General features: G+C 41.5%; 2 protein-coding genes across 2 annotated transcripts in view; both read left to right on the forward strand.

Annotated features, from left to right (window-relative positions):
- Positions 1-477: 477 nt before the first annotated feature.
- On the forward strand, positions 478-7,713 carry T265_11191 (hypothetical protein; the record flags this gene model as incomplete). Its single annotated transcript, XM_009177786.1, has 7 exons — positions 478-503; positions 3,108-3,306; positions 4,462-4,559; positions 4,906-5,274; positions 5,717-5,852; positions 6,510-6,589; positions 7,650-7,713. 7 exons carry the CDS (start codon positions 478-480, stop codon positions 7,711-7,713), a joined length of 972 nt encoding a protein of 323 aa, XP_009176050.1.
- A 1,975-nt stretch (positions 7,714-9,688) lies between these two features.
- Positions 9,689-14,686, forward strand: part of T265_15375 (hypothetical protein) — a gene marked incomplete at both ends in the record, with an annotated part of 6,350 nt that continues 1,352 nt past the window's right edge. Inside the window, 5 exons of the mRNA XM_009177787.1 lie at positions 9,689-9,736; positions 10,263-10,367; positions 11,109-11,241; positions 12,070-12,191; positions 13,336-13,425. Coding sequence (XP_009176051.1) covers positions 9,689-9,736; positions 10,263-10,367; positions 11,109-11,241; positions 12,070-12,191; positions 13,336-13,425 — 498 coding nt within the window. The remainder of the gene's footprint in view (positions 9,737-10,262; positions 10,368-11,108; positions 11,242-12,069; positions 12,192-13,335; positions 13,426-14,686) is intronic.

A 14,686-nucleotide genomic window follows, 5' to 3' on the forward strand; every position in this document is an offset into this window, starting at 1 on the left:
GGTGCCTGTGGGTGCTTGTGGCTTGTTTCAGATATAGTTGACAGTGGGCATAATAGGAAATCCACCCCACATCCCACTAAATCTCGATCACCAGCCTTGTTTTAGCGAATCAGTAGGCGATACCTTCAACCATCCAATTCTCACTACGAAGCGAAGCCACAACCGGCCAATTTTTCACGATCTCTGCTTTAACGACTATTGCTTGAATATTCCCATGGTTTGAAGGTTAACACAGTGTCGTGCAATAACTTTTTGATTATATCTTCATCAGGTCAATTGTTTCGAATAATTGTAATCGGATTGAAAATTGAAATGACCTTCCTGGTTTGGGCAGCGAATTGCCAAACTTGTAGACAGAAATATTGTTTGCCTGCACCAAAAACTTACTGGAAATAATTGATTTACAATTTTTTTTGGAAATAGTACTGATAACATAACATTCACAATAAACAAAACTTGGGTGAGGAAAATCCGCGAATGAAACTTCCCGAAAACCCTGAGAGGTACGTATACAATTGTTCTGATTTTGTTATCCATTTAACGTTTTTGAGGATACTATCACTAAGGCCCAAAATTCTGCTGCCCGCGCCGTAGAAATGACAAACTGGCAATTGAGGTGCAACTTGGGAACCTACTTAACCAGAATTTTGAACTGTCCACGACATAACTGGCAAACATAAACCGCCTTTAATCCGCTGCATAATCGGGTTATCCGTTGAGTCCGATATCGAATATATGTAATTCTCCATATCACGCAATTCCCCAATATTGGGTCAAAATTTCTTAACTGGTACGACAAGATTTCAGCCGTTGTAGCCTACGTGATTAACGATGTAGTTATTGGTTTCCAATTCATGGGGTCTTTTGACGTAACTTCACTACTTTTGTTACATTGACTCATAAGTTTGACTCCACCACCAACTCATTATTTCAACCTACAATTCCAATTTGAATCTCCACTTTACCGTCAGATCGATAAACTAGGCATGATTTCTCCTCATGACCTAATTTTGAGTGATATATTTATGGGTGAAATGGAGCTTGATCGATTGAATAGATCGCACTTTTGTCGAAGTTAGGAAGATGATACTTTTATGGTTGCACGAAATGGATGCTCTCCTGACCAACTTCAACTAAGCACATACCTCTATTCGATCGACTTTTTAAACTGAAATTGACAACGATTTTCCACTTCTTAGACATTAAGTTAATCAGATTCTCTATGGGTTCAATTCAGACATCCGTTTACAGGGAGCTCACGTGGACTGGGCAGTACAAAAACTTCCTGAGCTTTGTGCCACTGAGGCGAAAACGAACCCTGATTCAAACTTTAAAGAACCAAGCAAAACGTATTTGCTCCGCTGATACACTGGACTCCGAACGGCAGTAAACTGCTAACGTGCAACGAGCCAATTGTTACCCGGAGAGGTTTATAACCAACCGCCTATCACGTCCGTTGGAAAGAAGCCAATATACTTGAGTCTACCTTATAAAGGCTATCTGTTGGCGGACATAGTCAGTCGCCACTTGTCTCAATCCCTACTACTCACGTTTCCTGCTGGAACTCGGCGGTCTTGGTTCACAACAATCCGTTTGCTTAACCTGTAACTCAAAGGCAAGATGCCAATCCTCACCCACAATATGGTTGTGTATTCCTTCTCCTGCTGTGGTTCGGCGGAGTATGTTGGGCGCACGACACGGCAACGTTCTGAGAGAATACGCGAGCATCTCTCTTAGCGGAACACCACTAACCACAACAGTTCAGCCAGGAGCAAAATTGCATCCCACCTAATCCACACAGGGCACGTAGTCATGCTAAATGAGCCGTTTCAGATCATTTACCGCGTGTCGAATAGACTGCCAGTATCTATTCAACGACGTTGCTTGACAACTGCCGAGGCAGTCGCTATACGCCTTCGAAACCCGGTACTGTGCTATCAAAACATTTCCTACGAACGCTGAGTCTGCCTTGGTCGTGTGACACGAATCAACGGGGGAACCCAATCAACAGCCCTCACTGTGTGTAACTAGTTGCGACATGGTGGGATGGGGCGCAGACAACCAATCGTTTGTGTCTCCGCGGTTTGCATTTCACTGACTAATCTTCGCAGGTCGTTACATTGTCGCTCGCATTTTAGCCATCAAAAAATTACCATCGTGATAACTAGATCCCGATGACGCTATTGCTCGTCACTGTGTTATTTCTTAACGATAATGCCGACCTGGTGCTCTCTAATTTTTCAATTCAAACCATTATTAACTCCCGCGCAATTCAATGAAGAAGTTTTAATATTGATCGCACCCCGCTCGCGCTTCTTGGTGGTTCATATTCAAAGCGTGCTGGTATCAGAGAAGTTCTCACCAATAAGGAACAGAGCGAACACGCTATTTCAAAATTTACGATTAGCATCGCGCATTTCTTGTTTCCTCGATGTCTTGAGGTTGCGGTGCGGTTTGTGGGTCTCATTATTTTGTGAGCATTGCGGAGTAAGTTTCTAGGAATTCGTACTTCTTTGCACCAGATTTCTAGCGTGTTCATTCCTTCCGGATGTTAGTGATTGATGGGAATCAGGCTTACGCGCAGGACGTTGTCGCACTAATCGTTCTATTATTGCCATCCCGCGTGAAGTTTATTATAAACCAGCAGCAGTATGAGGGGCAACGAGAGCGACACTAGATTCTTCCTTGGTTTTGACGAGGTCACGTTTACACGAATTCGCGCGAAAAACAACGTGTTCCTGAAAGCCGCATCAATGTCCCTCGGTAACAAACGTTTTAGTAAAAGTACTTATGAAGCAAGCCGCTAACTGAAATCAATTAGCAGAATCAGTTTGCTGCTCATTACTGTCTGAAGCACATAGGTGCTCAATCAAATGATCCCCATAGAAAAGACAAAAAATCATCAATGTGCACGCGTTGTTGAAAAAAACCTTGAGCGAATGATCAGCCATTGAACAAGCTGATCAAAATAGCCGATCATACCCAGATTAGCATAAACTTTGTACCGCAGACATATTGGATTTGTGGTGGACAGCTGTTTCACGACATCTTCATACATTTTTCAGGCAAAGTTCGAATCACAGGAGACGCACAGTATAAAATTCCAGACACATGGAACTTGAAGTAAACCTGGATATGATGCGTCCTTGTTCCGTTCTTATTGCGTTCCTGTTCTGCATCAACCACGTTGCAGTGTTGGAAGGCGTCGGTTTCCAAAATTGTTCATCTATATTTTACAACCAGCCGTCAAAGAATTGGGTTGTCCTGGTCGCTGGTTCAAAAACCTGGCGAAATTATCGACACCAAGTAGGTTTTTGTTGGTTTCTCAATGGTTTGAGTCTCAGAAGTTCAACTGAATCCCGTAAGAAAGGGTTTTCAAAGTGTAAGTTTGAATTCGTGGTCCCCAAACAGTTGTGTCCTACCTAGATTTCTCCGTGGCTGTGATATTTCAATCGAAAAGACGGTGAATGGAAGCCGCAACATATTGACACAATAATCAACGCACATTTCATGGGTTGTATTGGGTTTCGTCAGTATTTGCTTGTCGTAAAACGATATTATACTTTAAGTGGGGTCAATTCTCCGGTCCTATTATCCTCAGATGTTACTGAGGTGCATAGTGTGATTCTCGTCAATCGACATCCGACGTTCGTCATCCATAAGTGTTTTGTGGCGCATTATGAGAGGTGAAATGAAGGCCTGTGATCGGAAGGTATGGTGTTCTATCAAACACGATTTCGGTGGTTTTTAAGTCACCACTAATAATCAAACATGACACTGTTGCTTCATCATATTAGAGAAACGCTCACGGACCCGGGAGCACCGTAGCCTAGAGTGACCAGGTCCTAGAAATCTCAACAAAATCAACTGGCGTAGCAACACCATTGGATGTTACGGCGAAAGCAACGAAATCGCTAGGCAATGTGAGTGGATAAATCTATACCACTTGGTGAGATCAAGTAGCGTGTAGTTGGAATAAACATATAGAAATCCATCTTGGTCAAATTCGATCGTCCGCTCCTCTGTCATTTGCATGGGATTACATGAGAAGTATATTGAAAATGTTACACTAGTTCAGTGCGTGTGTATCCATTCTTAAGTTTCAGTGGGTAATAATTTATTACCATTGATTTTGGCCATAATGTGACTATTTATATAGTACACAAACGAACGACAGATTTCGACATGCTTTCGAAGCCAAGAGATACCAAGATTGTACAGCTTCGGTGAGCACGTCATCGTTCGGACACTTGAATGAATGTGGAAGTGTGGTCCACCTAAGCCCATCAGGAGTAGAATCGTTCTTCCTCTTCTTGGGATAGTGCATCCGAATGCTGTTTGAAGAACGGATACTCCACCGGGTATGGATTTTACTGCACACTCTGCTTACCGTCTTTAGCCTCCATGCCCCACTCCGCCTCAATTCATCCTAAATCCAACTGTCATTTTGTTCTCATTCAGGCGGACGTTTTTCACGCGTATCAACTGGTGCGTAAAAACAATGTTCCACCGGAGAATATAATTACCTTTGCCTACGACGATATTGCAAACAATCCCAAGTAAATATCGCGTACAGTATCCGCTTCATGGTAACAAGTGGAGTGTAGAAACACACTTCGTTGTTTGGCTTTAACATGTCCCATTGTCTTGCCGTCACATCAGATTTTCCTTTGGTTGATGCGTTTTCATGACTGTAGACGCCATAGAACACTGATGCAACCAGCACAAGCTGATGATATCCATGAAGATGACGAAGATATGTACTCGTTTGAGTGCCGGTTTCAGTAGTCTGAAATGAATCACGCTGATATTTAAATGACGTGTCAATGCTGACGATGATGGTCGGGATGATGAAGGTGATCAGGATGTTGATGATGACGACGATCATGCTGCGGATGATGAAAGTGATGATGATGTTGATGATGATGATGATGATGATTCAGATGATGATGATTCAGATGATGATTATGACTCGGAAGATAATCATGATTCTGGAGGTAATGACGATGATGATGGTAATGATGAAGATGATGGTGATGTTGATGACGATGATGTCAATGATCAGGATGATAATGATGGTGATAATGCCGATGTTGATGATGGTGATGAAGGTGACAATGTTGCTGTTGATGGTGGCGATGATGCCGTTTACGGTGATGATGATAATGAGCAGGATGATGATGATGATCAGGATGAAGATGTTGATGATTTTGATCATGATGATACTGATGATGATCAGGATGATGATGATGATAAGGATGATGAGGATGACATGTCCTCGATTGATTTCTCAGCAGACTGAAAGCAATCACATTGGTATCTAGATGCTTTAGTACATCACCCGGCAAATGATTTGGGGAATTAGTAAGCAGACAATCCAGTAAGCTAAAAATATTTTGTAATGCAGCCGAACTGGATAAAATTTTTAGAATGTACAGTTACCTAAAAGAATTAAATTTTTGCACCAAGTTTGTATTTTTCTTTGTTGTGCAGTCCACGAGTATCGTTGGAGTATACCTAAATTATTTCTGAGTAAACGATTGTTAGTCACACTGAATCGAATATGTGACAGAAGGTGCACTTATCGTCCTGAACATTTATTCGATAACAAGCCCAGGAACCAGAAGCATTTTTCGGCCTTTCACTTCTTCTTATTCCACCTACATGCTAGATTTTCTCAAATAACCCACTGCCACTTTTCATTCGCTTATTCCAGAAATCCGTTTAAAGGCCAAGTGTTCAATCACTACGATCACCTAGATGTCTACAACGGTGTGGTAATTGACTACCGTGGCAAAGTAAGCCTGTGTTCGGATGCGCGGCAATCAGATGAATTCCTGCATCGGTTCACCGTGTAACACAAGATTCAAGTAAATTTACACTGCAGATCAAAGCACAATAGAAACCGCAGGGCAGATTATTCAGTTTCACTATATTACAGAATGGTCAATCCACTTGAACGAACAATAGTCAAAAGGTCATAGAGGATTATCAGGCAGCCAACCACCGAGTTCACCATTCTGCTTTTGGCCTATCCAGTAGGCTAGCGTTGTTGTCCAAAGAAACGTGAAAAGTGCACGGGGACCAACATTGTCCTAATAGCTTTCTTCGATTAAATATCCTGTGATATTCCGAGACAGCACTTCCACCTAAAGAATATCATAGATTAGAGATGCTCAACTGCGATTCAGTTGGGTGCTGGTGAATCAATATAGAGGCTATTTCTCACAAACGTTCCATTCCTCCCAACTGAGGTAGATGAGGGTTATTGGTATTGCTTCCTGTTAGTCTATGTTCAACTCAACTACTAACACTAGGCACGACGAGCAAATCCAGATGCCATGCTTGGCAAACATACCAACAATCAAATAATATGACTGAAGATGGAGGGCAGACCGTAGAGTTCAATAATTTGTTACATTGCAAATGGATGGTTACTGTGAATAGAGTGAGTATGAAGAACACCATTGTCACAGGAATAATTGTTCATGCATTTTTATCCGTCTTAGGATGTCACACGGGATAATTTCGTGAAGGTATTAAAAGGCGATGAGAAACTTGAAGCCGACAAGAAGAAGGTGCTGAAAAGGTGAGTTGGCGCGAAAGTAGTTATTGTTGATGCCCTTGCTGATCACAGCCAGAATTGTAGTGTTTCAGTGCACCGTCTTCGGATTTGAGAAATGCGTGTTTAGTATTCTCGTAAGTAACTTGGTACATAATCTCTTCAAGTAAGCCTCCCAGAAGTCAGTCAAAAAGGATCAACTTCACTACAGGGGAAACCCGGTTTATCCGTTTCGGAGTATGGGTTATCATTAAACTTTGACATCAATCACCATTGTGTACAAGTTTCGCAAATATTCAAATTTGCGCAGTTTCGGATGGGCTAACTTCTGCTTGGTGTTGTACAATTCGGGGTCGGTCGATCTTGGTTTGCTCGCATTCAGGATTTGCTTTAACTCACGGTGTTGAGCGACGCAAATAAACACTGTTTTTTGGATAATCGAAATCCAAGTCCACGCTATCTTTTTCCGTCAATGTTCCACTAGCTGGTTTGCTTTTCCGCTTAAACCAGATTTGTTAACAGGTCTAAGAAGTAAACGTAGAGAAGGGTGGTTAAAAACTCTTCCAAGACTGAACAAATTCTCGCATTCAGGATTTGCTTTAACTCACGGTGTTGAGCGACGCAAATAAACACTGTTTTTTGGATAATCGAAATCCAAGTCCACGCTATCTTTTTCCGTCAATGTTCCACTAGCTGGTTTGCTTTTCCGCTTAAACCAGATTTGTTAACAGGTCTAAGAAGTAAACGTAGAGAAGGGTGGTTAAAAACTCTTCCAAGACTAAGTTGAACAAATTCAGTTTTTTAGATCCCGCCTGTAGTTGCGAGGGATAGAGAAGGAAAGAGAGATGGTCTAAAGAATGGGTGATCAAAGGCGATAAACGCATGTGTACAACAAAGCAGTGTTATTTACTGGAAGGGCAATCATGATTGCAAGCTCCGAAATACTTGAGGTATCCTTCAATGATCCCCGTAGAGTGCGCAAAGAAAAATACAAATTTGTTGCAAACAAGTAATTCTTCTAGGTAATTGTAAATTCAAAGATTTTTCTCCTCTTCTGCTGCGTTACAAAAGGCTTTAAGCTAACTAGATCGTCTCCTTACCATTTGCTTCAATTTGGCAAACAGTTGATGTACGGAAAATCGAGAATGTGATAACGTTCAGTCCACAGTATCATCATTATCATCATCATCATTTTGCTCAGCATCACCATCGCCATCCTCATCCTCCTGATCATCATCACCATCATCATCCTCATCATAATCCTGACAATCATCATCAACATCCTCGTTATCAACATCATCCTCATCATTCTGATCATCATCATCATCATCACCATCATCATCCTCATCATAATCCTGACAATCATCATCAACATCCTCGTTATCAACATCATCCTCATCATTCTGATCATCATCATCATCATCACCATCATCATCCTCATCATAATCCTGACAATCATCATCAACATCCTCGTTATCAACATCATCCTCATCATTCTGATCATCATCATCATCATCACCATCATCATCCTCATCATAATCCTGACAATCATCATCAACATCCTCGTTATCAACATCATCCTCATCATTCTGATCATCATCATCATCATCACCATCATCATCCTCATCATAATCCTGACAATCATCATCAACATCCTCGTTATCAACATCATCCTCATCATTCTGATCATCATCATCATCATCACCATCATCATCCTCATCATAATCCTGACAATCATCATCAACATCCTCGTTATCAACATCATCCTCATCATTCTGATCATCATCATCATCATCACCATCATCATCCTCATCATAATCCTGACAATCATCATCAACATCCTCGTTATCAACATCATCCTCATCATTCTGATCATCATCATCATCATCACCATCATCATCCTCATCATAATCCTGACAATCATCATCAACATCCTCGTTATCAACATCATCCTCATCATTCTGATCATCATCATCATCATCACCATCATCATCCTCATCATAATCCTGACAATCATCATCAACATCCTCGTTATCAACATCATCCTCATCATTCTGATCATCATCATCATCATCACCATCATCATCCTCATCATAATCCTGACAATCATCATCAACATCCTCGTTATCAACATCATCCTCATCATTCTGATCATCATCATCATCATCACCATCATCATCCTCATCATAATCCTGACAATCATCATCAACATCCTCGTTATCAACATCATCCTCATCATTCTGATCATCATCATCATCATCACCATCATCATCCTCATCATAATCCTGACAATCATCATCAACATCCTCGTTATCAACATCATCCTCATCATTCTGATCATCATCATCATCATCACCATCATCATCACCCTAACCATCCTGATCATACTCATAACCCTGACCGTCATCATCAACATCATCATCCTCCTCATCATCATCATCAACATCAACATTAGCATCACCATCCTGATCATCATCCTCGTCATCAATCTGATCATCATCAACATCCTGATCACCCTGATCATGATTACCATCCTGATCAACATCATCATCATCATTATCATCATCATCTTCGTCATCATAATTACCGTCATCCTCATCATAAATGAATAGAAAGTTGGTTAAAAGCCTTTCCCATACTAAGTTGAACCAATTCAGTGTTTTTGATCCCACTTGTAGTTAGTTGGGATAGAGAACGTAAGAGAGATGGTCTCTAGAATAGCCGATCAAAGGTGAAGAACTCAACTGAACAATAAAAAGATTTTATTTACTGGAAGAACAACCATGAAAGCAAACTCGGAAAACTCGAGCCACAACACAATAAAACTTCAGAAACAACCACACAAAATGTACTACCGAATCCAGTAGTCGAGGTGAGAGCCAATCGAATGTGAAAAGCCATACTAAGACACAACAGAAATCTGTAAGCGTGCAATCAGAATTTGGTCAAAAGATCTTCAGACAGGAACTACTTTAATCAGGAATCGAATTCAAGAAATGCCAGTCACAACGCAGCACAGATCGAAATTGACCATTAAGACCCCGCGAAGTGCATCCTGCCTTGAGCCAGTCACAGCAGTATAATATCATACTGGTATGGGGGAGCTTCTGACCAAACCACTCACTCATGATTCCACTTCTGTTGGAAATGAAACATTTGCAAGCTGATCACTACGTTTAGAGAACAGATGAACATCATCTTCATCAACGACCAACAAACGGAACATTTGCAGATGGCTTCTGGGATATTCCTGTTCACAATGTAGGATCGTCTCACCTTGGTTATAATATTTTTCCTCAGCAGTTTATATGTAATTTAGATATTTCATTCAACAGATGTAATCTTGCTAACAGGAGCCTCTTATCGAAATACCAGAGTGTCACCGTTCCACCGGCAAGATGGTAAACCTAGCTAAAGTGGAAAACTGCTTCCAACCATTTTCATGCATTGAAACCACTAGGGGCTACCCTATCCCGTGATACAAGAATTCACCAACAGACGACCAAAGAATGGAAATTCCATTCCCATATTCACGTGGCCATGGAAATATTAGACAACTATAATTTAATTTAGCTACGATTACATCCCAGCAGCGTGTACAAAACAATATTCCGAACTAGGTGTTCGCTATGCTTCCATTTCCGCGGGTTTTTGTGCTTTCCCATGCGCAACAACGCCACCCAATGGACTACTTTTTAAGACCACCTTAATCTTTTCACCCAATAACAGCGGTCCTAATGACAACGTGTTCATCTTTTTCTCCGGCTATGGTGGGGCTTCCCATATTAACTTCCCAGAAGAATATGTAAGTAATGTAATTTTGGTAACCACGGTTTTAGCACGCAGTTTTTGAAATTGGAAGCTTACGTAAATATGTTGGCGCATTGATATCGGTAATACTTTATTAATTAGAGTTTATAAGCAAGCTGGCCTACATATCAACCGAAAAATGGAACACAAGCTACGATGTTCGCACGTCACTCTCAAGTTCGACAGCCCCAGGAATTCAAGTTTGATAGGTCTCGTCAAGATGCTTTAAATGACACCGTCACACAGACTTTGCTTTACGAGGTTTCAAGTCGTTTGACTCACATGATATTGCGGTCGATCCACTCAGACTGCCAAGCAAACGTAGATACCATAAACAAAGAAGCCGGTCGTATACGGTCACTAATGAGGAGTGGATGACACGAGGAATGCGTCAGCTGAATTCTCCCCGAGAAGACAACACACATTTTGCATCTACATGGAGAGTACGAATCTTTAGAAGTATGAAAATGTATTCGTATTTCTGTATTTCTGTGATGAAAAGCCCAGAAGCGATGTACAACTCTTCCATTCTAATTGCGAATCATCAGTGGTGCGTTCGATAGGTGCAACGTGTAACCTTTCGGCCACGAGCGACCAACAAACAGCCAGATTTATCCGCAAAAGTCAGGACAAAACATTGCCCATTCTTCCACCAAGTGATCCATATCACTGGTGACGGACTCATCAGGTGACTAATCAAGAGCTCACAAGAATTTTTCTTCTTGTCTTGCGGCAGATGTATGCAGTGGAGTTGAACGATACCCTCGCCTACATGCATTCAAAAAAGAAGTTCAACAAATTGGTGCTGTACGTGGAGGCTTGCTACTCTGGCTCTATGTTTGAAGATGTCCTTCCTTCAAATATGGGAAGTAAGTAGCGTAAATTTCTGGCTAACTCATGCATGGATCCTGTGAAATAGCAATCAGAATGTCAATCATATATATGGTTTAAAAGCGGCGTTGATCAGTAAAATAGAACGAAGTTCCAAGCTTGGTTTATGCTTGTTCACTCCGCGATCTTTGTATGGAAGTAGCCCAGGACTTTATTTGAGAAGCGTTTAGCCGATGATAGCACAAAATCCAGCCTCCGTCGATTACTGTCGCATTTTCTTCTGAACCAGCTTCACATGGGCGGAGGAACTGAGTGTGTAACCGGTAGAACCCATGTGATATTTTGGTGTCCCTTTGCAGCAACAATCCCATGTGGATACTGTAAACGCTAAATGGATTTTGCGTCACTTCAACCAATCGACCAACAGGTCTAATGGTTGTGGCCTCAGTAACTTTGGCCGTTCTCGTCAGTGGTCATTTTTGAGAGGGAGTTTACCGTAAAAAATCAGATTATGCATTCACACACTCATTTGATTTTGCCTGAATGACTCAAACAAAACCAGATAAATGTCTCATTTATGAGTGGTTGGCAACTTCCGCCCAGTCTGGGATGAAGTTTTGATTAACTTTTAGGGAATGTCAAGGAATGCGCCTACCAGATTCGCTGCATGAAGCACGAAAACCATTATGTTCTGTTAGTGAAATGTGAGCGACCTTCTTAGTAGTGTGTTAGTTCTAGACGTCTTGCAGCTTCATTATTTCTGTGAGTCACAGAATCCGTTGGTCGACAATTTACCTCACTATTTCGCACACCTTTGATATTGACCCGTACTAACTATTCTGTTGTCTGAACCCCTAAACATGCAGTCTACGCGACAACTTCAGCCAAAGCAAATGAAAAATCCTGGGCTATTTTTTGTAAGGACCCGAAAATCGATGTTTGTCTAGCGGACGAATACTCGTATGCCTGGCTTATAGATTCGGAACAGGTACGTTTTAACAGAACGGTTGCAGATAAGTGTGTTAGTCTTGGATGGGTAGTTCGGTAATATTCAGCAGCCAATGGTAGTCCAGATGATTCTCAAAAGCCATTATTTGTTGTTTGCAAGCGTGAAGAATGTTTATGGCAATTCTGCCACCACAGCAGTCCGGTGGCTCCAAAAAATAATCAAACTATTGGTTCTATGTCCGAATTTTGTCACTATCCTCCCAATCAGATTCACCTCTGATATGAAAGAGACTAACAAACGTCTGGGGTCTATTGGTGTTATTCGCCCTCTACGATGGAGACCGCTTGATTTCCAAAGTGCTTGGTTGAAGAAGCTGCAAATCATGTCCTTGAATCAATGTTATTTGAGTTCCTGTTATCATTTTTCGGTTGGGTCCCCCGATTAATTGTCTGGAGCTGCAGGCGCATTAGAATGACTGTGAAAGGCCAGTACTAAGTACTTTCCCCATCAGTTTTGATTACGTTATTCCAAATATGGCTTTAAATGGATTTCAAATGCACGCGGGGAAGCGCGAATGTTGAATACGGATGTTGACGGTGATGGCGTTGATGATGGTGATAACGATGCTGAGGATGATAGCGATGATGTTGATGCTGGTGGCTCTCCTGATCGCCTTCGTCTCAATACATCTGTCGAAATGAACCAATATGTCCGTGGCGCTCATGCTGTCAGTTTCTATCCAGATTGCCTGACTGGGTCTCTAGTATGTGGACATCTCGCGTGTGTGCCGTTGGCAAGCCCTAAGTTTTCCTTCCTTTTCCGTCATCCCTTCTTTTACCGCTACAAATAATTTATATTGCTTGTACGGTAATTAATCATCAGTGTTTTCCTCTGTCCCTGCTCTTGATGATGCTGATGCTGCTGCTGATGATGATGATGATGATGGTGATGGTGATTTGGGATCAGATCCTTAGAGCATCAAATCCTTAAGAAATGTTGGTTCCGCAGGAACAACGGAATGGTCGCTAATTTACCAGTAGTATGTGTCTTTCCATACCTCGGTTGTCTTAACTTTAGTGAGGGTTTCAAGGTTTTGCCTACATTGGATCCCGCTTAGAATTGCGTAAGTTGATCTTCTGCTTCACATACCTCTCCTTTGTCATTATCTCTCATCCGCGAGCAGAATGACATAAAAGAGCTCACACTGGAGGAACAATACGAACACGTGAAATGGAAGATGGTGTTAAGTAACGTGATGAAATACGGTGAAATGGTGAGTCATAAAACACCACGAGGAGATTCAGTTGGGCCACTTGTGAAAAGTCAATGCGTTATGAAAATGAGTTTGTTTATCGAGATGAGAGTTGTACCTGTGAAAATAGACGGTCAATGTTAAAAATACTCGATTAATCATTTCAGGTTTCATAGACGAAGTTCAGCGAGGTTGCAAGCCCAGGCATCTAGATATCCAAGCCTAGCCAGTGTCACTTTTCGGATAACCAGGCAATGGCTTTGGGTGCCATATGGTTCATATGTTTCTGTGCTACCTTACAAAAAAACGTCGAATCTATTTGAAACATTTAAAAGTAGCTCAGGGTAAGAATATTTTCACACGATGACTGAAACTTCTATCTGAAAAGTTGACGCTCGCGGAGCCAGTCAATAGGTGCACACGTGATGTGGTTTTCCGTGATTGAACGACGAGTGACTCTGTGTTATGTCTAATTTGAAGACAATCATACTGCTGAGCAGTCACTTGTGACTGACCGGATGGTTGCCGGTTAGTAGTTGAGTGCCCTGGCCTAAACGAGCTCACTTAGGTGATAATACTAGTGATTCTGTGGGCATCAATGACTGATGACACTGATGATTGCGAGACGGTTTCGGAATGGATGTTCACTGATCAACAGGTTTTTCAACACTAGCACGTGAGTACTAAAGTGTGAAACCACGTTCCAATGGTCAAGCCGCTACATAATTATACGAACCCAGACGCCATCTTAGTTGACAATGCACTTATAAGCGCCTGTTTGTTGTTTATTTCAGGCGATGGGAAGTCTCCCAGTTGGAAAATTCCAGGGTCATTATGATCTACTAATGCACCGGAACAATGGGGCAATAGAAGTATGTGTTAGGGGCATTCTGAATTGCTCATTTTTACGCATTGAATGGTTAAGCAAAGAAGTGACCACTCTATATTCCAATGACACTGTAATAAGTCGCCACTTCAGTAGCAGAAACGCCTGCTATCCCAGTCAATATCAATAACCTCAATAAGAAATTGTTGATGGAAATATGAGTCACTGCGGCCAAAAACAAGAAGCCCCTTTATGTGGTTTGCTACACATGATTCGATATATACGTATATATGAACATACATATATATATATATAAATTGATAGATAGTAAAATAGGCATACAGACAGACAGACAGAGAGACAGACAGGCAGACAGACAGACAGACAAATAGATAGACAGATAGACACAGATAGATAGATAGATAGATAGATAGATAAACAGATAGATAGATAGAT

The sequence above is a fragment of the Opisthorchis viverrini genome, assembly GCF_000715545.1.
Source record: "Opisthorchis viverrini unplaced genomic scaffold opera_v5_463, whole genome shotgun sequence".
In the NCBI taxonomy this organism is placed as follows: Eukaryota; Metazoa; Platyhelminthes; class Trematoda; order Opisthorchiida; family Opisthorchiidae; genus Opisthorchis; species Opisthorchis viverrini.